The sequence below is a fragment of the Kogia breviceps genome, chromosome 6, assembly GCF_026419965.1.
Source record: "Kogia breviceps isolate mKogBre1 chromosome 6, mKogBre1 haplotype 1, whole genome shotgun sequence".
Classification (NCBI taxonomy): domain Eukaryota; kingdom Metazoa; phylum Chordata; class Mammalia; order Artiodactyla; family Physeteridae; genus Kogia; species Kogia breviceps.
In genome coordinates, this window is record NC_081315.1 from 3335962 (window position 1) to 3361436 (window position 25475).

The window sequence follows — 25475 nt, forward strand, 5'->3', positions numbered from 1 at the left end:
TTATTAAGCAACCCCCCTAAACACGGGGATATGTGTGGGGTATTTAATAAGCAAAAAGTTTTTTCCTAAATGATTTTTGAGTAGTTAATGATAAACGTGTAGTAGTTACATTGTTTTTTTTAAAAATTAACACTTCACTAGCGCTTTATGGCGTTTAATATTTCCTCAGTTTCTTCATTTACTTGATATCCTTAAAAATGCCAAATAAACTGGTTTTAAGAACTGTATTCATAATAACAAACTATATTTAGTCCCTTTTTATTTAAATAAATCCTAGAGCTTTCAGCATTGATATGAGAATATTAAGGTTTTTTGGAGAATATTACTATTTAGGTGTAATGTTTACCTAAATCTATGTTATGTTATATATGTGGAAGGTAAATTAATTTAGGACAGGAGTTATTTGCCTAAATGGCATTGTTCTATACCATTTATTTATTTATTTATTTATTTATTTTTATTTATTTTTGTGGTACGCGGGCCTCTCGCTGCTGTGGCCTCTCCCGTTGCGGAGCACAGGCTCCGGACGCGCAGGCGCAGCGGCCACGGCTCACGGGCCCAGCCGCTCCGCGGCACGTGGGATCCTCCCGGACCGGGGCGCGAACCCGCGTCCCCGCGTCCCCTGCATTGGCAGGCAGACTCTCAACCGCTGCGCCACCAGGGAAGCACTATTTATTTATTTTTTATTGAAGTACAATTAATTTACAATATTGTGTTAGTTTCAAGTGTACAGCAATGTGATTCAGTTATACATGTATATTCTTTTTCAGGTTCTTTTCCATTATACGTTATTACAAAATACTGAGTATAGTTCCCTGTGCTATACAGTAGGTCCTTGTTATCTATTTTATATATATTAATGTGTGTATGTTAATCCCAAATTACCCACATACCTTTTAAATATAAAGTGTGTGCATATCTTTAGAATGAAAAGGTTTAAAGACTAGCGTTATCTCAGTTAATATTGTACTTTGGAGGAAGCTAGAAAATAACAAGTGTTTTATGTTTATATACAAATGTAAATTTTATGTTTTATGACTTAGCAAAGCAAGGCACATTTTATTACTTTATTATATTTTAACTATTTTCTTTATGAAGACAGTCTGTTTGGAAAACTGGGTGAAGTATTATAGCGCAAAGTATTTAGTAGTTTGTGTTGGTTGGACCTGATTTTGAGTCCTGGCACAGTTACTAGGTTTTGTTCTGTTTTGAACAATTTATTTAGTTTCCCTTCGTGTTTTCTCATCTGTAAAATAGTGATAATAATCCTAATTTGCTGAATTGATATGAAGATTATTATGTACTAAAAGCATCAAATGTAGTGCTAGATACACAGCAGTCATTCAGTATAGGATCACTGTTTTTATAATTATCGTGTGAGCCATTTAACCAGAACTTAACAGGTGCAGTTAGCCTGAGGGAAATTTTTACAGTGTGTAAGGGGTTGGGATATTTAACAGAGTGTTGGGGGGGGGGGTTGGCAAATTCTGCCAGTGTAAATTGCGTGCCAGGCTCATTGCTGGGGCAAAGGGGTGCCGGCACAGAGGTGGGAACGTGTCCCCTTGAGGAAGGGACTTTGATGTGGCCTGTAACTGGCCTTCTTTTCCCTTATTCGATCCAAGAGCAATCCCGTGAATGGTGAAATGTAACTCCAGCTTCCTGGTGACAAAACTGGGTCTACAGAGGATCCGCGACTTTGTTAAAGTCACTTGATGAATGCTAAAGCTGAGATTTGAACCACTAACCTCTGCTTTGTCTGTTATTCAGCGGATGTAAATCCAGTGAGTCCAGGTTCCGGGCACTCAGGTTTAGCCCTCTCGCCACCCGCTGTAGACCAGTCAGAGCTCACTAAACCCTGGACGTCACTCAGGCTCCAGGGGTCTCATTGTTCACGAAATTAGTAGAGTCTCAAAAACTTGTTCATTGAGTTCTGTTTAAGATGTATTATTAAAAGGAAATCTGTAGTATTTTAAAATAAAAATGGGTATTTTATTTTATTTTGAATTTTATTTTATTAACGCAGCAGGTTCTCATTAGTTACCTGTTTTATACCTATTCGTGTATATATGTCCGTCGCGACCTCCCAGCTCTTCCCCCGCCCACCCCGCTTCCCCCCTTGGTGTCCATACGTTTGTTCTCTACATCTGTGTCTCTAAAACATGGGCACTTATTTTAAATAAAAATAATCTTCTAAGTTACTGGTTTCATAAATGTTATTTTATGAATAGTTTCTTAAGCAATGGAATACACATAACAGGAATAGAAAACAACTAATGATTGTTTACACAGATGGGGGGGTGGGTTCAGTTTTGGAGAGATTAATCCACCTCACATTGGAAAATCTTCTTGTTCTATTTAAGACTTAAATATCATTCATTTAAATGATGGGAATGATTTCTTTGGGATGGTGTAAAATATATCTTTCATCTCTTACCATATGTTAGATGTTTAAAAGTTAAGAAAAACCTTAAGTTATATAGCTATCCTACTTGAAAGTGTTTTGTTCTTATTTTTATCTTCAGTAGTGCCTCTTCACTCGAGGCTAATACTAAAGAATGTGGATATAGAGGACTGACTGTGTCTTTGAAAATATAAGGTGATGAATAATAATCCTTGATGCTAAGATGAAGCTGGGGTGAAAATGCGCTCACAGCAACCATTAGCCAATTGTCGCATTTGTAGGCTTTAGAAATAAGGCGGTGACAGCAATACCGGCCTGGTTTCCCTGCTCACAGCCTTGGCGTACCGTATCCCGTCCACTGCTGTTTCAGTGTCATTCTGGGATCCAGAGACGATGTAAGTTAGAGATATGGGCGGATACGCACTGCTGTGTATAACATAGGTAACAACAAGGTCCTACTGTAGAGCACAGGGAACTATACTCAACATCCTGTGATAACCCATCATGGAAAAGAATAGGAAAAAGAATATGCACGTGTATGTATAACTGAATCGCTTTGCTGTCCACCAGAAACTAACACAACACCGTAAATCAACGATACTTCCGTTTTTAAAAAAATCGTAAATTAGAGGTGCGCTGCTGAGTGTGCCACAACGAACTGATTCTGTGCCCTTGGCTGCAAGGCCCTGTTGCTCTCCCGCCTGGAGCATCTCTGCTCACCGTGGTCCTACCCAAGCAGCAGTATTCACTAAGGCCGCTGCTGAGAGAGCGTTTGTAGAGGCTAGACTTTCCGTTTTCACTCATTCTGTCTTCATTAGATATTCTGTCTTCAATTTTTTTCCCCATAGGTTTTTCTTATAATGCGTGACAATTCTTACAATGTACGGTATAATGTACGTTTAGGAGATCGTATGTAAGGAACTGAAATGTGATTAAAATTCTTTTTGTTAAACTTCAGAAAATATTAACACCTGCTTGTTTTGCTTCAAAATGTAGAATTAAATATTCTATGGTAGAAACCAAGACTTCAGAAAGCTGAAACTTTGTTGGTAAGAAAAGAATATGGGACTTCCCTGGTGGTCCAGTGGGCAAGGCTCCACGCTCCCAACGCGGGGGGCCCAGGTTCGATCCGCGGTCAGGGACCTCGATCCCACAGGCGTGCCGCACCTAAGAAGTCCACGTGCTGCGGCGAAGATCCCACGTGCGCCACGAAGACCCAGAGCGGCCAAAACAAACAAACAAATAAATATATGTGTTCTTAAAAAAAAAGAAAGTAATACAATTTACTCTTTAAACATTGATTTAAACTAAATGATGGGAAAAGTATAGATCCTTCTATAAGCTGCACTCACGTGTTAAGTATCTCTTACGAAGAGGCAGATTAGGTTGTAGTTACGACTCTGGAGCTGGAATTCCTGGCTCTGTTCTTGATTCCACAATTACCAGCAACATGATCTTGGAGAAATACTTTCTTTTTACCTATATGTTTGGAGAATAGTAGAAGTCAGTGACTTACTTCATAGGACTGTTGAAGGGTTCAACAAGTTAATACATGTGAAGCACTTAGAGCAGAGTTCCTGCCACATTGTCAGTATTTGGTGTTGGCTTTCTATTATTAGGTTCAGCATTTTATGTTTTCATCTTTCATTTGTTTATTTTAATCTGTATTTGCCTATTCTTAAAAATAAGTTGCCTTGTCTTTGAAAATCACGCGGACTGTGAGTTATTTGAAGTTGGTAAACTTTGTCTTCTACAAAATTAATAGTTTTATAATGAAGCGTTTCTAAGCGTTTACTATTTTATCTGGAAAACCACGTTTATGATGTTCAAAATGGATATAGTTGATATTTAATTGTACTCATTCTTACTATGCTTAGGCAGTTAGTAAATTCTGGGTACATATGTCAAATGAGGCCAATATGATACACAGGTACGTGATCGTTGAGATGATCATCAAAGAAGCATATAGAATAACCTACAAAGGATAACGTATCTATACTTGAGATAGCTCAACAGAAGAGGCCATTTTGAAATTTGTGTCTCTTGATTCAGACTAAATATTTGTTTTCGATCACAGAACCATAATAGGCCTTGGAGTCTCTTTCCAGAATTAAAAACAAATTCTAAAAAATTTAAGAGCTTGGGTCATTGCATTTATTTAACATTTTTTCAGCACTAGAGAGTAGCTACAGATTTGCAGCTATGAATGAAGACAGTAGCATACTTAGACTTCCTTCTGTCTCTCCATTCCTGTTATACCTGGTTCCTTCAGACACTCCTGAGCTAATTTTACTTGTGCCTCATTCTTTCTTGATCTTGATTACTGGAAATTTGGTTCGTGCCGCACTCAGCGGTGTTGAGCGATGGGAAGAAAGACTGTGTCACCTAACAGGCACGGAGGGTCTTTCACGCCTTTGGTGATTTATGGTTGGAGAGTGGGCACTGGAGTCATCAAAGTGATGATTAATGTTTTATTTGCATGTGTATCAGGTTACCTTTGATTTGGGGTTCACTTTTTCACAGACTGTCTAATAAGGGAGAAGTGGTTCAGTCTTCTAGGCATTAACAAACCTACACCTATTCTTTGGGGGAAGGAATTGTTCAGAATTAATTGTCACCCTTAAGCTCTTAGCTTAAGCCATTCTCTTTGAAAAATGGAGTGGAAACAGATACTGTCTTTTTCTTATTCTGCTATGTTTCAAATGCCGTATGACAGGTAATCAACATTATTGATGGTCATTAATCCTAACTACAAATTCCAACGGTGATAAAAATCACTCATATTTTGTTGAAGTAATTCTTTGCTGCAGTGCCTAGTGCATGACTGTTTGTTCATACTGAATACATGTAACTTAGTTATGGAACGTTTTAATATTTCAAACTAGACTTGTTTTTATTTCTTTGGGGCCCAAAAGATTTACTTAAGGACGTTGGTCTGTCTGTCTGTCTATCCATCTGTCTGTTTATCTGGGGTCTGTTTTAAGGCCACAGAAAGCGAGGCTGGTGAGATGGACCTGAGTGGGTTACCGGAGACAGCGGTGGACTCCGAAGACGACGACGACGAAGAGGACATCGAGAGAGCCTCGGACCCTCTGATGAGCAGGGACGTCGTGCGGGACTGCCTGGAGAAGGACCCCATCGACAGGACAGACGATGACATCGGTAAGGCTGGGCGGGGACACGGATCTCGTAGCCGCTGAACGAGTTGAGAGGCGAGGCTGTGTAATACGATGGAGCCCAAGAATCGTAGGCTCTAAGAGGGCGTTAGTGTATCAGTGTCCCTGGGCGTTTGTCGTTGCAAACGTTTTTGAAGCAGTTGATTTCACTCGGGCCACAGCTTCAGGAGACTCTACCGCTAATAAACGTTCCTAAGAAAACCCGTCCACGTGAGCCGCTTCTTAGCTTGCTCTCGGACAAAACAATAAGTACAGTCTTCCAGACATCTCGACTCCTACTGAGCGTCTGGCGCGCGCTGTTTCTGGTAAGCTCGAGTTTTTCTTTATGTGGACACCAGTCGGGTGGTAGTCGGTAAAACTGTCATGTGAGTGACTCTTCTTCTTCTCCGGTTCCGTAGGGAAGGTGAGGCTCGGGGGAAGAAGAGGGCACAATGCCAAGTGAGCCCCGCGCGAACCTGGGGGTTGAGGCTTTACGTGCGCCCTCAGGTGAAGAGTCTGAGCGGCTCTGTGTCCGCTTTTTCCTTCCTCGGGGTCGCCTTCACCCAGCTCTGCCATGGGAGCAAGAGTTGGTTGTGTAATGGTGCTGTGGCGGTCACGCGCGCCTTCTGGGCCCCGCTTCTTCCTTCGGTGCTGGCGGCAGCGAGAGCAGCTTCCTCTGAGAGCATCCCTGCCCCGTAGGCCTGGAACCTGTAACCACCGGCGCCGGAGCCTGATTATCTGCTCTGGCACACCCTCAGCTCTTTGGGGGCCAATATGTATTTGAAAGAAGTTCAAGGAACTGGGTCTAGCGGGGTTAGATGTAGGACGGCATGGGCATCATCGTGTGTGAGCGGCTTGTTGCTTGTGTTTGGAGGGAGCCAGCGGTACGTATGAGGAGACCCTTACACCGTTTAAGCTCTGCACACATGCTAGGGAATTAAAGGTGGGAAACCGGGACGCTGGATTGGGTATCTGAACTGTAGCCAGGGCCACCGATAGGACTTGCTCGCTGTTTAGAGGTGACCGCTGTGTGCACTGAGCGTTCGCTCATCGGCGGATGCGACTGAGGGCTTCCTGGGTCCGGGCAGACCAGTGGGAACAGAACAGGGCGCCCTGGGCCTGCCGGGGTCTGAGGAATAAAGTGGGGGAGACATTCCGGGGAGGGTACCGAGCAGGGGGCTGTTTTAGGCAGGAAGGACTGTCAGCGCCCTTTTAGCAGTTCCGACGTGAAGCGGGTGGGGGGAAGGCAGCCGTGGCTGCACCCCCAGCACAGAAGCGCCTCTGCCGTCACCCTCCCGGGGGCATGTTAACCTCTAGATTTCTGCTGGAGGAAAGGACGTAGCTGCTTCGCACGGGGCCATCCCTGTTCCTCCTTAGGTTATAGCCCACTCCCCCCGCCCCCTGGCCCACTCCCCGGCCCTGAGGTGCTCTTAGCCCCAAGTCCTCCGAGGCTCCTGCAGCATGAAGTGAAGTGCTCCTGTTTCATCCCTGAGGACATAGGGTTTGGCTTCCTCGAGACGGATACCCCACGTTCGTCTGCTTTCCATTGTCCAAAATTTATTCCACTCCCCTATTCTGTTTGTCCTTGCCCGCTTCTTTTTCATTTTTTAAAAAATTTTTATTGGAGTATAGTTGACTTACGATGTTAGTTTCAGGTGTACAGCACAGTGAATCAGTTACACATACACGTATGTTCATTCTTTTTCAGATTCTTTTCCCATCTAGGCCATTATAGAGCACTGAGGAGAGTTCCCTGTGCTCTACAGCAGGGCCTTATTTGTTATCTATTTTATATACAGTACCGTGTGTGTGTGAATCCCAATCTCCCAGTTTATCCCTCCCTCCCACGTTTCCCCTTCGGTAACCATAGGTTTGATTTCAAGATATCCTACTTCTTTTTCAAAATCGCTTTATTGTACTTTTAAAGAGAGAATGAAATTGGAAGTGCGTTCGGTTTGCCATCTTAAGAATCCTTGCTCGTAGGGTTTTTAAACAATTAGATTGAACGTTGCTAACGGACAGATTGACACGGAGGTTATCCTTTTCTGCGGATACTCATGTTAGTATAGTTACGGAAGAAAATAATGACTATTCAGATACATGTAGCATGTTATTCTTGGAAATTTAAGACTTTCACTTCATATCTGAGAAGTTTTCTGTCTCAGAATTTCTAGAAAGCAAGAGCTATGCTGATTCCTACAAATGAACACCACACTATTTTTTTTTAATGTGCTTGTTGATATAATCTCTGGATGAATTACTTGTAGTTGAATACCAATACGCTTGTAAACAGTGATAACTCAGATGCTTGCTCCTATCAGATACATTTTTATTTAAAATAGTAAATCATTATCACTAAAGATAAGGCCTAGGGACTTCCCAGTGGCACAGTAAGAATCTGCCTGCCAATGCAGGGGACATGGGTTCGAGCCCTGGTCTGGGAAGATCCCACATGCCATGGAGCAACTAAGCCCATGCGTCACGACTACCGAGCCCGCACTCTAGAGCCCGCAAGCCACAACTAATGAGCCTGCGTGCCACAACTGTAGAAGCCCATGCGCCTGGAGCCCGTGCTCCGCGACAAGAGAAGCCACCACAATGAGAAGCCCGCGCACCGCGATGAAGAGTAGTCCCCGCTCGCTGCGACTAGAGAAAGCCCGTGCACAGAAGCGAAGACCCAACGCAGCCAAAAATAAATTAATTATTTTTTTTAAATTGCTAATATTTAATCATGTTTTAAAAACTGCAGGAATTAAAAAATTTCCCTTTGGGTTCCCACAGATTCTTGAGTATACCTTTGTTTCAGTACTTTGAAGATAGGGACATTATTGATTTTTGCTCTTCAACTCATAACTCTATAGGTACTCAATTATTGAATGGTTCCAAACTTAATATTTTTGATTTTGAGGCCTTGACACATTAAGGTAGAGAACTACTTTGATCCCTTTCAAAGAATTCCTTTTTTCTTCCCCACTTGGTATACCACACACACATACAAATCCACAGGTTTTTTAAAAAAATCTTAATATTAATTATTTCTTATATAAAATTAAACCAAAGCAATAAGATAAGAATTTTCTGAATTGACTAAAGCTTCTGGTGTCTGTAAGTTGATTATTTAGCTTTTCTTTATGTTACATTGAGTAGAAAAAAAGTTTTTTTGAATGTCTAATATTTTTCATAAACAGGAATACTTCTTTCCTAACAAAGTAAGATAGATCACATTAATGTATTATTCAGACAGATTCTTCCAAGCCGTGTAGAATAAAGCTGTCCTGTTTCTCCCTTCCACACTGCTTCTCTCCATACATCCTGGGAACTATCTCAGTACTCATTCCATGCTCTGAATTCTTGGCTGACATAATCCCTGTAACTCTGTATGCTTCCTGGGGCATCATCAGGGTTTGTGTTGAGCTCCTATAGTCAAATGCTTCCATTTTATATTTATTATTTTTTTAAAGATTGGTGATATAAATTCTTTATTTTTTTAATTGCTGTAGTCCTCCAGTGTAATACATGATAGAATAGAAGCTATCACAAAACCAGTGATGCCATTATTGAGTCTTTGAGAGTTTTAAAAATACTTGGATGTTGTCTGGTTAAGTGTTTGTTTATTTTTAATTTTTCAACTGAGCCTGGAGAATTATATACATTTACTATTATTATATCTTCTGTGTCTCCTTTATTATTTATCCTTATATGTGATACACAGATATTTTCTATTCTGTTGTATCTTTTAATGTTAATCACTACTCATATATCACAAATTGATTTCATGACCCACTAATGGAGTAGGAAACTGCCAGAAAGCAAGACAAATGTCGATGCAAGCACTTCAGATCACTGCTGCACGTATTAGTGATATGTTTTATACTTCATATTCATATGCTTCATATTCTCCTATCATGTGTGGTGGTAATTTGACTTTTATTACTGTCTAAACATGTTAAATTTAGAACATTTCTGACAATTAATTTGTGGTCTCATATTTTTCTTAAGAGCATGTATCTCTGCTTGTCCAAGGAAATTTAGCTCTTACTAGGAGAGGAAAAAAATGAAATGTGTGTTCTAATACCTATAGCTAGTATTTTAATACCTTACACTGAGGGGTGGGGTGTGATAGCTGAAGAAAACAGAGGCTGGTAACAGCAGAACTAACGGAGATGTGCCAGCCAGAGGACCACGATTTGTTCGCTTGCCTTTACGTTTCCTGTCAAAAAGCCAGTGCATTTGTAAAACAGTGGGTCCCACCTCCCGCAGGTAGTAGGTTTGGGCCATCTCTTGCAGTGCTATTCAGAATTGCCTTATAGCTGCCCTCAGGTATAAACATATTTTATGACAGGACACAAACACATCTTCTCATTCCAGAAATGAAAGTTTCACTCAACAGAACTTATTCTTTCTGTAACTGATGTACTTTGATACTCTCACTCCTTCTTTTTTAAAAATGCTGGTTGCAACAGTAAATTGATGTCCTGACACGTCAGTCTGGGTCAAGTTGAAGAACGCTGTCTCGTTGGACAGAATCCCAGGGTACCACGTGTCACTGGTATTCTTTCTGATTACCAGAGCCACCCCCGTAATGAAAAGTCCTGTACGGGAGGGATATGACGTAGGGTCTAAGCAGAACAGACGTTACCAGGCTGGACCAGAAAACACCACCTAGGCTGACCTTGTGGAAAAGTAATGTTTTCACAGAACATGTCTTTATATGATACATTGTTTTTGCAATTAACAAACTATATCCAACAGCATAAAACTTGTCACTAAATCCTAATAGACAGAAGGAATGAGCGTAGGAACAGTATCATTATGTGCGAACAAGAAAAATGTAGTAGAATTTTTACTTAGCCAGAAGTTTGAACGATGCCATGAATATAACAATAACAGCAGTTCTCAGGCATTGCGTATCTACTCTCTGCTAAGGACTTTATCATCTTCATTTCTTTTCATCCTCAGAACTGTCCAGTGAAGGTGGGTATTATCTTATTCTTTTCCAAAAGAGAGAAACACGCCTTCAGGAAATGAATCAACTTCCCCCCAATAATTCAGCCAGTAAGTGTTCCCCTGCTGGCACACGCCCTGTGGTCTGTATCACCGCCTGCGATGCCCAGCCCGAGCGTGGAGACACACAGTCCTGAGTCGTGTCACCACCACTTCCTAATTATATGCCTTTGAGCCGCACGGTTTCCTCCTTGTGGAGTGACAAAGAAACCATGCATCTCATAACAGCCATGGTGGGGAGTGAGGAAAGACCTTCGGAAGGGGTTCTTGCCAAGAGGAAGCTGTTTGTCCACAGCATTGCCAATAGGGAGACAGCAAACTCCATTTTCGTCAGTCTGTGGGATGAGAGATGATATATCCATTTTCATTCGCCTTTGTCATACGGTGTTGTAAGCTTGTTAATGGGTTACTTTTTGTGGGTTTGTCTGACCCACAGAAAATATTCCCTGGTTTCTGAATCCTGGAGTATCTTTAGAGCGAAGGTCGTGGTTTCTGCTGTGTGTTTTGGGCATCCACTCGCCCCAGAGGCACCGGGACGGACCTACTGACTTTCTAGAGAATTCTCAGAGCTCTGTTTGATTTCAGCTTATCATTTCATCCCTTAATGAGCCTTAATAAGATCACAGCTCATTTTCAATAGAAATTCCCCATTTGAAGTTTATTAATTTCTTCGTTCCCACTGAAATTCGAATTGCACTGTGTCCTGTTGCCCCTGAATCAACAAGGAAATGTCACCACTTCCACAGGGACAGAGTTCTTCGTATCCCTGCAAGAAATTCAGCGTGTGCTGACGATGATTCCACATCTTTGTGCTGTTCAACGGGCAGAATTGTAGGACATTTAAAGAGAAAGGGCTGTAGAGCACTCTTTCCGAATGCTTGTTTGGGGCAATAGTTGTCATTTCTTCACACACCTTCTGCTTTTCAGAACAACTCCTTGAGTTCATGCACCAGCTGCCGGCTTTTGCCAACATGACGATGTCGGTGAGGCGGGAGCTCTGCGCTGTGATGGTGTTTGCGGTGGTGGAAAGAGCCGGGACCATCGTGTTAAACAACGGTGAAGAGGTTAGGAAACATTTCTGCCCCTTACGACGTCCCTCTGCGAGCCTCGCTCGATGCGCCAGACGCCCAGGAACCCCGTGCTTCTGCGTTCCTCCTTACAGACCAGGAGCAGCAATAAGTTCGCATCATTCGGGAATTACGATGCGCTCACTGTGTCAGAGTCTTCCAAGTTCATTGTTTTATTTTCTGTTACTTGCAGTATTCCAGATGATACTGGTAGAAACGTTTTGGACATTTTAACTCTTCGGATTTTGCAACGTAAACGTTCATAATATTATGCCTCTTGTCAGAACAAAATGCTGTTCTTACCGAGGCTGTGGTGGTCGTTTTACCTCGTTTACATGTGTTTTGGGGAACAGAAGACATTTTTTCCCCAGGGTTGTTTAAGAGAGGAGTAGCCAGAGTCGTTAGGAGAGCGGGGTGCTGTGCAGGCACCTGGAAACCCGCGGGTCCGTGGCTGTGCTTTAGTTCTTGTTCTGTGAACTCGGCGAACGGTCAGCTATACTTGGTTATTTGTTCCCCCTTTAAAAAATAAAAGATCTGAATCAGTTTTAGGGACCGTTCCAGCATTTACAGCTTCACGGTCGTGATGTTATTTTCTGCTCTGTCTTCTTTTTTTGGAACTAGCTGGACTCCTGGTCAGTGATTCTGAATGGTTCTGTGGAAGTGACTTACCCAGATGGAAAAGCGGAAATACTGTGTATGGGAAATAGCTTCGGTGTCTCTCCTACTATGGACAAGGAGTACATGAAAGGAGTGATGAGGACGAAGGCGGATGACTGCCAGGTACGAACTGTCGTTACCCTGTGCTCCGTATAAAGAACACTTACGTATGCAGCTGAGGTGAGATTTTTCAGCCTGTATAAACAGGTCATCTTTTAGATTTATAAAGAAGATTTTAAAGGAGAACTATGACTTCTAGTGTTATCACACTCCAGGAAATTGAAAACAAATCTCCCGTAAAGTTCCTTGGACTCCACAGAGCTAAGTATTCTGTAAATGTGTTCTATTAAAAAACAGGTGTTCTATAAATATGGTATTTTTAAATTTCTATCCATAATAATTTATAATCTAGTCTACAGAAAATACGGAAGTAAAGTGCCCATCATGAAAAGAAATTATATGTAGGTTAGTAAAGATGCTGTGATACAGTTACACGGTATTTTTATTTAAATACATGCAAGATACAGAATTGATTTTAGACGTCATGAAAATTAATCATGGTATGAATCAGTAGAAACACTTGATAGTAAAGAAATGATTGCTAATAAAAAGAACAATGTCAGTATTGACAGTATGTTAATATCCATTATTTAAAAGCATTTAATAAAAGACTAGAGAGGATGTTGAGACCAAATGTGAAATTTAATTAGATCGATCTAATGGGTAACCTCTATGTTAGTGTAAAAAAAAATTTAAGATGCTTTTATCATTATTAAGTATTTATAATTTATGTCTTAAAAAATTGTCCTTGAAAGATAAAATATTTTAATATAAATAAACCAAAAGTGTTGACTTAGACTAATGAATGTTAAGTGCTCCTAGTACTTATTAGTCTACAGTCTAAAATACATCTGAATAGAGTTTATGCTTAAAAGAACATCATTGAATTTTTATAACGTCTGATAAATATAAAATAGTGCTCATTTAAATTTTCATTTCAAGCGTTTTACTTACTAAAAAGAAAAATGACCATGGCTATAAATAAAATCATCTTACTTAGAGAATAATTTTGCTAAATAATTCCTCCAGTGAGCACCGTAGAGAGAAAAAAAAAAGGCTGTAAATTCAGTTTTTGAATATGTAATGCCAGAAGAGCTTTCTTAATATAGCCAGCTCTCAATTATTTGGCAAAATAGTGGAAAACAGAATGGTACATAAATCTCAAAGTCTATATTTGGCCTCAAAATGTGTATTTTAAAGGGGTCATATGTGATATTTCAGCTTTAGAATTATATCCCCCCCCCCAAAATAAAGCCAAACTGAGTCAAAACGAACTGGAAAATTGTTAAAGTTTTCTCTGTCCTGTTATTGCTTCTCAGTCTCTCCCTGGGCCCTTCTGCAAGTCAGGATCACTAGAGCATCTGGGTCCGTTTCTGTCCTTAAAGGGCGAATAAAAGCTCTTTTATTTCTGAGAATTCAGCTACTACATTAGCACCTCATAATTGGCCAGCCCCTTTTGTTAGAAATTTTGTAATCTTGGGACTGAAGTGATATAGGAGGCATAGAAATGTTTCAGAATAATTGATTAAAATATTATGACTTAATATTCCAAGAGTGCTGAAGTAACGTCAGATGTAGCAGGTAACATTAAATATTTATCCAGGAGTCCTGGGGAAGGAGGAGGAGGTAGCTGTAAGGAAGAGAGTTCATCTCTCTATCCAGAGTGGTATTCATCAAGGTAGACGCCAAGAGAAAACTCTAATTGAGAACGAAAACCCTGGCTGAGGTAGTATGAGGCTCCTATAGTTCCTGATACGAGTCCCCCGGATGTACAGAGAGGGTCAAGGGTGCAGTGTCTGCCAGACAAAGTCTTTCTCACTCTGCAGGCCTCTCCACGCGCTGTAAAAGGAACGTGAAATCAGGGGTTCAAGAATCGCCCTTGTGATTCCCACCCACCTCAGGCCCTGCGTTCTCTCCCTCCATGTTAGAACAGGCATGGAGAATGAATTTAGATATTTTAATGCAAATGCTTATTTGCATTAAATTATAGCATTTTAGCGTATTGCTGTTAAAATGTCATTTATGTGTCAGAAAGTGCCCATGCCACATCCTCCTCTTGTTGGGAGAACTAAACAGTGAGAATCACATTTTTGTCCATAAAGTGATCTCCACGAGGGTGTCATTGTACTGAGCGCACTGTAGACAATCAAAGGTTACTGAATGAGATGAACGAAAGTGCTGTTCCCTTTACCAAGAGGAAGCGACCTTGGCTAGGGTTGGCCCTCATTTCCCTACAGTTCAGTGGGTTCCCAAAACACATCTCGGGTGGTGTGGCGTAGCGCCGAGCCCAGGTTCAGCCTGCGGACGCGGCATGAGTGGATTCAGTGTGACATTTATTTCTGTCTGTTTGGGTCCCGTGATGCGCTCAGTGCTCAGCACTGTGCTTTGCCCTGCTCCCTTCTGTGCGCCTCTCTTCCCATTCTCTTTGTCTTTTTCTCTCTTTCACTCGGCATGTGGGATCTTAGTTCCCCAACCAGGGATTGAACCTGCGCCCCCTGCAGTGGAAGCGCGGAGTCTTAATCACTGGACCGCCGGGGAAGTCCCCTCCTCTTCCCGTTCTTGTCCCCTGTTGGGTTTGAAGGACAAAGGCAGGGTCAGGCATAGGTGTCCTTTGGTACCAGGTCATTGGACATGGTTTTCCATTTCCCCATCCACGCCTTTTCCTTTTCTTTTTCCCTCTTCTCGTCCCTCTTTTCCTTTCCCGCTCTTCTACTTCTGTCTCCCCTTCCTCTCTCCACCACCCGCATCTAGGGCCTGCCAGTGACACCCAGGCATGACCTTGCCCTGCCCTGCACCCTTCAGCGGGGAGGGACCACTTGGATGCCTGTGTGAACAATTAGGTATGAGCTCCCCTTGCCGAGGCAAAGTACCAGTTTGAACAGATCTAACCTCTTAAGGTAAATCTGTTAGACTCATGTTTTCTTGAGACCGTGAGAGCTAGTGATGCTTTGAATTTTAGCAGTAGTTTTGGAGGAGAAAGCAGTTGCATGGATATAGCGAAAGCTGACTGTTTTATAGGTTGATAAAAGTTTAACTTCATTCTTTTCTCATTTTTAATATTTTTACTAAATAAAAGTTGTGAGGTCACGTGCCCAAAAGAAAATTATCCTGTGACGTAATAAATGAAATGAAATGAAATCATTGCCCTTTTATAGATGAAATCTTGCTTGAATTTTTGTTTCATATCAGAGTGCCAAGATCGTACAGGACTTTCACCTGTGAACACCTGTCTGAAAGTATGAAACCTCACTAAACCAATTATGTGTATAAGTCACAGAGTTTCAACTGGCTTCATCATACCAACTGAAAATTCTATTTTTCCTATAAATTTCATGTTATACCTAAAAACTTCTTAAAGCAAAAATAAATTTGCTAAAAAAAAAATGAATGTTTTCTTGTAAAATTTATTTCTTTTGAGATCTCAGTTCTGTATGGCCATATTAGAAATTCAGTTTGGGAGTCCTTTATTTTTCCCCTTTTTGGATGGTATTTCAGTTTGCTGCGGAAGAAATGCCAAAGATGTCTGTCTAGACACTAAGAATTTCAAATCAAACTTATTCTAATTTCTTTAAGTCCTTAGTCAAGAAGATTAATTTTAGTACATTTCTCTTCAGAAAGCATTTTCTTTTAATCTCTCTACTTACTTGTTTTAACTCAGGGATGTATTTCTTTTTTAGGAGATGAATGATATAATTATGTTCTCTAAAAATGAATATAAGAAAGAACACCTAAAATTATTTGGAGACCTGGGGAACAATTTTGCTACCATGTAAAAAGAAAAAAATTAAAAATATTTTTGAGGCAAGAAACTAAGGACCATAGATTTTAAACAGATACACACCTGTGGTCAGTGTTAAGGATATGAGTCTGTAGGGGTTTTTTTTGGCATTTAAAAAGATTTATTAAACTATCCATAATTGCTTACAACAAAAGCCTGTACTTTTTGAATTTTAACTTTTTGATTCTAAACTCTTTTTTTTAAATTTTTTTTTGCGGTACGCGGGCCTCTCACTGCTGTGGCCTCTCCCGTCGCGGAGCACAGGCTCCAGACGCACAGGCTCAGCGGCCACGGCTCACGGGCCCAGCCGCTCCGCGGCACGTGGGATCCTCCCGGACCGGGGCACGAACCCGCGTCCCCTGCATCGGCAGGCGGACTCTCAACCGCTGCACCACCAGGGAAGCCCGATTCTAAACTCTTAATAGAAAAATTAGTGAGATGATATCAATCAACTTGCTGGAAGAAACTTAATATCATAGTATGCTCTTTCTTGAGTGTGAACTGCTGCTGCTACTTCTGTAAAAAAAGCTTTACTGATTATGCAGAGAGTATGGAAAATATAGAAAAGTATATTAAACAATGAAAGTCACTTGTAAATTGCATTGCTCAGAAATAGTCATTATTAACCTTTTGTTATGCCAAGATTTTAATATGCATGTATAATTTTTTTAAATTAGCAAGCATGTACTTATGGGACATTGGTCATATTAGCGTGCTGAAGGCACAGCTGTTTCTTCGTCTGTACAGTGGGGATAACAGTAGTACCTTCCTCATAGGCTGGTTGGGAGGATAAAATGAGAAAGTTCCTGTAAAGCTACTGCAATATCATGATGATAATAATAATGTCATCATTGTCATTAAAATCATTATTACAATATTTGGTTTAAAAATTTTTTTAAACAATTAATGTATTATCATGAATATTGAGCTGTAAGTCTAAACGTCCTATGAAAATATGATTTTAGATGCCTATAGCATCTTTTATTTTACGTACATTATAATTTAACCATTCCCTCTTTTCATCTTTTCACCTTAAAGGAGAAAAAGAAATGTCCATCCTTTCTTCATTCCTAACAGATTTTTAAAAGAAGAATAAATTATTCAGAATTCAGAGAAGACAATAATTTTTATTTACAAATCTACTGTTACTTCCTCACTGGCCTCTGGCTAATTTGTGTAATAAGTGATTTCTAGAATTCATTCATAACTTTCTTTAAAACTACTAAGAGGGCTTCCCTGGTGGCGCAGTGGTTGCGAGTCCGCCTGCCGATGCAGGGGACACGGGTTCATGCCCCGGTCCGGGAAGATCCCACGTGCCGCGGAGCGGCTGGGCCCGTGAGCCATGGCCGCTGAGCCTGCGCGTCCGGAGCCTGCGCTCCGCAAAGGGAGAGACCACAACAGTGAGAGGCCCGCGTACCGCAAAAAAAAAAAAAAAAAAAAAAAAACTACTAAGAAATGTAATTAAATGGTTTGCCCTGAGCCCTGAAATTTTTTATCTTTGGGGTCGTGGAGGAGTAATTGCTTGGTGTGCATATTTCTGTTCACTTTTTCTTTAAAAGAGCAAGGATTAACCTTCATACCAGTTATGAGGAACAATGATTTGAGCTTAACAAATATGTGGCTTGTTTTGTGGACACTTTTTGAACAGACTTTCTAAAATGATTTCTTTTATCAATTATAATTAGCAAATTTGTTATATCTCCTGCTTGGGTATCTTTGAATTTGATATCTTTTATTAAGATCATCTTTATTTTTAAATTGCTGCTCTCAAAATCTTTTCAAATTTTTAAAACCCACTAAATGATAATTATGTTTTAATATCTATTTTTTAAATAATAAAATTTATCGAGCACGTACTGTATATCTAGCACAGTTCAGGAGTTTTACCTGGATCATCTCACTCAGCCTCCACAAGGATTCTATGAGGCTGGTTCTCTTATGATCATCTCCCCTTTTCAGATGGTAAAATGAGGCCCACTGAGTGATTGTCCTAGGACCCCACAGTGAGAGGTAGTAAAGCTGGGGTTTGAATCAGTTCACCTGACCCTAGAAGCCACAGGGAGGAGGGGTTGGGGCAGGTGAGAGAATTTCTTCTGAAAAGCAATTTTAGGGTGATTTTATTAGCATGCTAGGATTTCCTAAGCAACAGAGAGTCCCAGGTTTGTACCTGCCCACTGATAGTATAGCAAAAAATCACCATCTAAAAAGAGTCGTGGTCACTTAGCTCAGTCCCCTGGATCCAGGTTGCACATTACAGTTCTTAAACTAGAAAGTCCACCCAGCGGCTGCCCTGATGGAGTAGATTACAATCCATCATTACGTCATTCTGTTCTGAATTACTTTCATACTCTTCCTTTCTGTTAGCGCCATAATTCTAACAGATACTTAAACGACCGCGTATAGACTCTTCAGAGCTTTTTTGCTGCTCTGTCCACAGTTGTGTGCGCTTTTTTTTTTTTTAATTTTTATTGGTATTGTTGATTTACAATGTTGTGTTAGTTTCCGGTGTCCAGCAAAGTGATTCAGTTATACATGTACGTATAGCCAATCTTTTTTTGTTTTTTCTTTTTAATATCTATCCTGAGAGTCCACTCTCCTCCCCCAGTGTTTTCTAGGTGTCACAGGTTGGGGGGTGGGAGTGGGGAGAAAGAACTATTCTAATTTTATCTTCTGATATTTTTCATTGTTAGGATTTTTAATATAAACTACATATAAATATTCTAAAAATGAAACTTTTCTTGACCAAGGAGGAAATACATTAAAAAGTAGAGAAGTCCGATTAAGGTTCATTACTGCCCTCATTTACAAAGTATGGGAGAGACATGGGAAAATGTCAGTGTTAAATAATTAAAACACTGAATCATTAGCACTGCTACTAGGTCTCTCACAAGCACTTTATCATTAGCATGTGACTTACATTTTATTCCAGTTTGTCTGCATAGCCCAGCAAGATTACTGCCGTATCCTCAACCAAGTAGAAAAGAACATGCAGAAAGTTGAAGAGGAGGGAGAGATCGTCATGGTGAAGGAGCACCGGGAGCTCGATCGCACGGGAACAAGGAAAGGGCACATCGTCATCAAGGTGAGACAAACGCGCCTCTGCCCCGTGGCAGCAGGGTTAGGTGGTACCCGTGAGGACGGCGTAAGATGCCCCCACTCCAGTTTTAGGCGTAACTTCTCTTAAATGTTAGCAGTTGTAAAAACTCTATCTTTCCTGAAGCACAGCAGTCTTACTCATTACTGTGGACGTTACTGCCCAGCTCATCTTAGGCTGAAGGTTTGAAATCACGGTACCATATGGATGCCATTCGTGCGGGATGCTGATGACGCCCTTGATTTGTTGCAGGGCACCTCAGAAAGACTAACGATGCATTTGGTGGAAGAGCATTCGGTGGTGGATCCGACGTTCATAGAGGACTTCCTGTTGACCTATAGGACTTTCCTCTGTAGCCCGATGGAAGTGGGCAAAAAGTTGTTGGAGTGGTTTAATGACCCGAGCCTCAGGGATAAGGTTGGAAGTTGTGTTTTAGTTTCCTTTCAACTATGAAACATTCAGATACAAAGTTAAAGAGACTTTACTATATATTTGTCCTGCCACTTATGTTCAAAATATTTTGATGGAATAAGAGAATGTACTTCTTAAGCCAAAAGAAAAAAACAAAAAGGTGATACACATACTAGTTCCTGTTATAGATTTCTAAGTTCAGCCCTAGAATTTTTTTTTGTTTTAAAGCCTTACCTCTTGGGCTTGCAGTTTATTTATCTGTTTGTTTATTTATTGGGTCACGCCATGTGGCATGTGGGATCTCAGTTCCCCGACCAGGGGTCAAACCCACCCCGGCTGCATTGGAAGTGCGGAGTCTTAACCACTGGACCGCCAGGGAAGTCCCTAGAAATTTTTTTTCTTTTTAACGCAAAGGCCGATACATAGGCCAGCAAACGTTTCAGCAGGTATTCTGTGAGAATCGTTCCCTGTGTGGGTGTATTTTTGATGTATTGGTGGGAGGAGGTGAGTTCCATGTCCTTTTCCTCCGCCATCTTGATTCCCTTCCCCCCAGCAAATGTTTAAACTTTAGTTGTGTTGCAAATTCTGTTAAAACACTGCCCTCAATCACCTGGGTTCCATGGGAACCTGCATCCTCTGGTTCAGTGGACGGCCAGGGTACACCACATAAAAGTTACAGTTTTGGGCTTCCCTGGTGGTGCAGTGGTTGAGAGTCCGCCTGCCGATGCAGGGGACGCAGGTTCGCGTCCCGGTCCGGGAAGATCCCACATGCCGCGGAGAGGCTGGGCCCGTGAGCCGTGGCCGCTGGGCCTGCGCGTCCGGAGCCTGTGCTCCGCAGCGGGAGAGGCCACAGCAGTGAAAGGCCCGCGTACCGCAAAAAAAAAAAAAAAAAAAAGTTACAGTTTTTCAGTTGGCAGCCGAGCAGCATCCCCTCAGCACCATCGCGGGCAGGTAGGCCCCGGTCATGTAATTCTGAACAAACCCTCTTCAGCAGCTCTTGAGTCAAGCTCTTTTTCAAGGCCAGAGTGGGTGATAAAGTACATAGTCTTGTGAGGTTTGAGAGTTACCCATGGCCTGTACCCATTTCTCCTTCCACGTGGCAGCCTGGTTTCCATGAGGCCGACTTGGGAGAGGCAGGGCGTACAAGTGCAGAACTGGGGACTACAGCAAAAGGCCTCCAGCCCCAGCGCTGGTTGGCCCTGCCGCTGACTCGCCCACGGCCCTAGAGCGGTCGTTTGGACAGTAACGCTCTTCATTTCATAATCTGAGGGTCGCAGGCCTAGAAGACCTCAGCCGAGGTCCTGCCCCTGCCATTTACGTTCTGTGTCACCTCGTCCTCCTGTTACGCATCCCTTTGCTTGTGAAATAGTCATCGGCGTCCTTTTGGGGTTGCTGTGCAGATGAGTAACTGTAGTGCCTGGCTCTCGGCAGGCTCAGTGCAGCTTCAAGCTGTTGTGGTGGTAGTCGGTAGCATTCGGGTTGCGATCCATGAATCTCGTCTTTCTGACCTGGAATGTGGCTAGTAGACTTTCAAGTTGGCTTCTCAGCGACAAAATTTTAATTTCATGAAAAGGTCAGGTGTTAAGGATATAGTTTCAGGGGAGATGATCATCTGGGTTTCCTAAACTTGAAAAATGCGCATTAGTGGAAATAAATGACAAAATATTAATATGAATGTCACGAGTTGACTCCTGAGTGATTGGTCAGGTTATATACGATAATTTGTCACAGCGTCCCGACTATAGACAGTATTTTAACTGCAGTTTGAAGAGTGACTGTCTACTGTCTACTCTGTTTCTTTACTGCTAGAATAGCATGCTTAATTTTCCCACTTTAAGAGGTTACTTAATGCTTGAAAACAATGCTGTGGAAAATTTCTTTGATCTTGGTATTCAAGATTTCGAACATTAAGCTCATATAAAATAAAACAGGTGCTTTTATCTTTAAAGTTGTAGTTACACTCACTTCATATAGTAAAATTTTACTGAGAATTCGATGTTGTTATAAATATCCAGGATGCCCTTGGACCACAACAGATAAAGTTGTTGTCCTCGTGGAACTCACAGCCCAATGAAGGTCACACAGTTCTTGCTGGTACAAAGCTCATATTCCATAGCTGAATAAAGCTCAGTGAAAACATGTGTGCAGGCTAAGAAAAGGCTACTCATTTTTCCTGCAGGATTGTAGATCTTAAAGTTTCTGTCTTCTTTTGTATTATTTTGATTTTATTATAGTTTTTGTTGTGACCTATTTCAAATATATTTTGAGATGAAGCAAGATAAAAGTTAGTTACCACCCTTCACAGATTCAAAACCCTTCTTGGCCAAGCAGCGTAAAGTCCACATTCAGAGTATTTTCAGAAGGTCATCCTCTTATGAACGAAATCTTGAGAGTTTTATTGTTACTTTTCTTGTTCATTGTTACTAGGTCAATTGTTTGTTGGGTAACTTTTTTGAAATGACTTTGATCGTAAATTTTTAGCACTAGAAAGAAGAAAACCTATTAAAAATAATTGATTTTGCAGGTTACACGGGTAGTATTATTGTGGGTGAATAATCACTTCAATGACTTTGAAGGGGATCCTGCGATGACTCGATTTCTGGAAGAATTTGAAAATAATCTGGAAAGAGAGGTAATATTTGTGATTTTTAAAAAAGAAACCATCAGCTTTAAGTTCATTTTATTCAGCCCATCTTTGAAACCACTCTTTTTGAACTCTTGTAGAAAATGGGTGGACATCTAAGGCTGTTAAATATTGCTTGTGCTGCTAAAGCAAAAAGAAGGTTGATGACGCTCACAAAACCATCCCGAGAAGCTCCCTTGCCTTTCATCTTACTTGGAGGCTCAGAGAAAGGATTTGGAATCTTTGTTGACAGTGTAGATTCAGGTAGCAAAGCAACCGAGGCAGGCTTGAAACGAGGGGACCAGGTATGGTATCTCTAAATGCAAACATAAGGGTAAATACTGGTGTCTTTTTCTCCTTCAGTCAATTGGGAAACTGAAATTAATTTTATAACTTTATTTTTAGATATTAGAAGTAAATGGTCAGAACTTTGAAAATATTCAGCTGTCAAAAGCCATGGAAATTCTTAGAAATAACACACACTTATCTATCACTGTGAAAACCAATTTATTTGGTAAGTGTTTTACATTTTTTGCATACTTTCATTTTTCTCCCTTTTTTTGGTCTCTTTTTTTTTTTTTTAGCATTTAGGTCTTAATCCTGAAAAAAGTCATGTTTATACTTCAAACGTCATAAGAATTGAAAATTTATAGTAAAATGCATAGATTCTGAATTAATTGTGTAAGTATATAATTAGATCTGAATCAAAATCTACTTACTTGAGAACCATAACATTTTTATCGATGTTTTTATTGATAGGTATTTTAAATATCTGTACATTTAAAGAGTGTACTATTTTAACTTAATCTGAGTAGAAGTGACAGAAAACATACAAAAACAGATTCTTGGTGTCATTTGTTGATTGGAGTAGTGTTTTTCTACAAGATTACCATTTTGATAGCTGAAGTCTGTACTTAGATAATATTTCCAAGTCCTACAGTCGCCTTTGAATTGTTCAGATTTCTCATAATGGGCGTTTTGCGGTGTTTGTTTCCTTTTTAGTATTTAAAGAACTTCTAACAAGATTGTCAGAAGAGAAGAGAAATGGTGCCCCTCACCTCCCTAAAATTGGAGACATCAAAAAGGCCAGTCGCTACTCCATTCCAGACCTCGCTGTAGACGTAGAACAGGTGATAGGACTTGAAAAAGTAAATAAGAAAAGTAAAGCCAACACTGTTGGGGGAAGGAACAAGCTAAAAAAGATACTGGACAAGACTCGGATTAGTATCTTGCCACAAAAACCGTATAAGTAAGTGTCTGTATGTTTTCTGTGCATTATGTTATTGTGTTAAAATGACACGCAAAGGTAGTGATGTAACTAGTGTTTGCACATGAGTGTAAAAAATGTGTTCGAGCTTTTCTGGCTGAGCTATCTTAGAAGCGACATTGAACAATTAAGTTTGCCTTAATCCCACTTCTGCCACCTGCTTGCCCCACTCTGATCTTCACTGAAATATTTTGTTTCTCATTTGGACTTTTAAAAGGCAAGAATGTGTGTTTGCTCCTGTCTCCCCCGTGGTGTGGCGCCATCTCTGCCCCTGTTTCTTTGTTTCTGGGTGTCTTCTCCACCCTCAGCATCTGCTGTTTGCCAGCCAGGTTCATTGCTGCTCCCAGTTGCTTCCGTTCACGCTTGCCATTCTCTTGTTTCCTCTCTCTCCTGTTTTCAGTTATTTCACTGTTGCCAAGACATCACCAACCAAGCACGGAACTCCTTTCCTTCCTCCCGGTGGGCTCTGCAGTCAGAATGTCAGGTGTATTCTTGACTCTCTTCTTAGCTGTTTACTTAGGCCAGGAGCTCATACCAGACAAAGTTGCAGGTGTCGCACTTGTTTAGCTTTGCTTGTCTGCTTGCTTTTGTCTTCATTCATTTTAGCTCCTTCTGGGTCTGTGGGTGTGTTCTATAAAACCCAGTTACCATCAGCCAAAATTCTTCAGAGTATTAAATTACACGGGTGCCCCAAATTCATTTATTGTTGATTCCTCAGACTACAGAGGTGTAAGAGATAACTTGAAAACATAAAGGTTATTTTCTTTTTTTGATAATCTACTGGGTCCTACAGAGGAGCAGTACATACAAACATTCAGGAGTGTATCGAGCATTTCTTTTTTTAAATTCCACTTCAGGTAAAATTTTCATCCAGAAGATTAGAGAGATACGGTCTAGGATATGCTGTTAATGGGTCGAGTGTCAAACTTGTGTTTTCCCCATTAAACTATAACGATTGGTGGTTTCATATCAGCTAGAAAAGACTGCTACAGCAGAGTCCTGAGGATAAGCAGTGAGTAAGATGGCTTTATTTATAGACTCGAGAGTATGTTTATACCAAGTAAGTTTCTAAGAGACAGTGGATTAGGCCTGCTGGCATTATAGAAAACAGGAATCGATTTTTTTTAAGTGACCCTTCTTGATGAAAAACTCATTTTTAAGTAGATAAGAAAAGTTACTTCAGTTACTTCAACGTAGAATTATCAGCAGGACAGTAACAAAAGAAATCTTAGAGTCAGTTGACCATGAGTTAAATATGAACCTTTAAAACAGTCTAACACAAGTCAGCGTGACCCTGCCGAGTATTAATAGAAACGTGACATGTAAGAGCTGGGACGTAATCCATCCCCAGTACAGGGTGTTGGCAAAGGACACAGGATGAGAATACTATGTATAATGTTATTCTGTGTATTTAGAAAGATATTCAAAAGCTAGAAAGGGAAAAGAAAAAAGGATAATAACTAGACATGATGATTTTTAAAGCACTGAGGAAACATCTGAAATAATTTGCATTGAAGAACGTATATGACTCATTTAAATCTTTTTATGAAATATTAAATATTATGAAAATTATTTGAAAAATCCATATATGTAATGTAATTGAAATGAAGGCTCAGTAAACTGTAGGATCTATTATATTGGTATGATAGACTTTATTTAATACTAGTTACTACTAAAACTTTTCTCTCCTAGAAATAAGCATATGTTTAGAAAGATTTTTCTTTTTTTGACAAAGCTACCAAAGTAGTCAAGCAGGTGAATCTTCTAGTACTTTCTATTTTTTTAATTTTTATATTTGTTTTTTATTTTTTGGCTGCGCTGGTCTTCATTGCAGCATGTAGGCTGTTCGTTGCAGGCTTCTCTTTAGTTGTGGCACGTGGGCTCAGTAGTTGTGGTACACGGGCTCTAGAGCACGCGGGCTCAGTGGTTGTGGCACGCAGCCTCAGTAGTTGCGGTGC

General features: G+C 40.7%; 1 protein-coding gene across 9 annotated transcripts in view; it reads left to right on the forward strand.

The window, feature by feature from the left end:
- RAPGEF2 (Rap guanine nucleotide exchange factor 2) overlaps nucleotides 1-25475 on the forward strand; it is a 249132-nt gene that overhangs the window by 198571 nt on the left and 25086 nt on the right. For all 9 annotated transcript variants that reach the window (XM_059066801.2, XM_059066802.2, XM_067035439.1 and 6 more), the window contains 9 exons: nucleotides 5386-5563; nucleotides 11488-11624; nucleotides 12249-12407; nucleotides 19052-19204; nucleotides 19469-19633; nucleotides 22152-22259; nucleotides 22352-22555; nucleotides 22656-22764; nucleotides 23253-23499. In XM_059066801.2, the coding sequence (XP_058922784.1) occupies nucleotides 5386-5563; nucleotides 11488-11624; nucleotides 12249-12407; nucleotides 19052-19204; nucleotides 19469-19633; nucleotides 22152-22259; nucleotides 22352-22555; nucleotides 22656-22764; nucleotides 23253-23499 (1460 nt within the window). The remainder of the gene's footprint in view (nucleotides 1-5385; nucleotides 5564-11487; nucleotides 11625-12248; nucleotides 12408-19051; nucleotides 19205-19468; nucleotides 19634-22151; nucleotides 22260-22351; nucleotides 22556-22655; nucleotides 22765-23252; nucleotides 23500-25475) is intronic.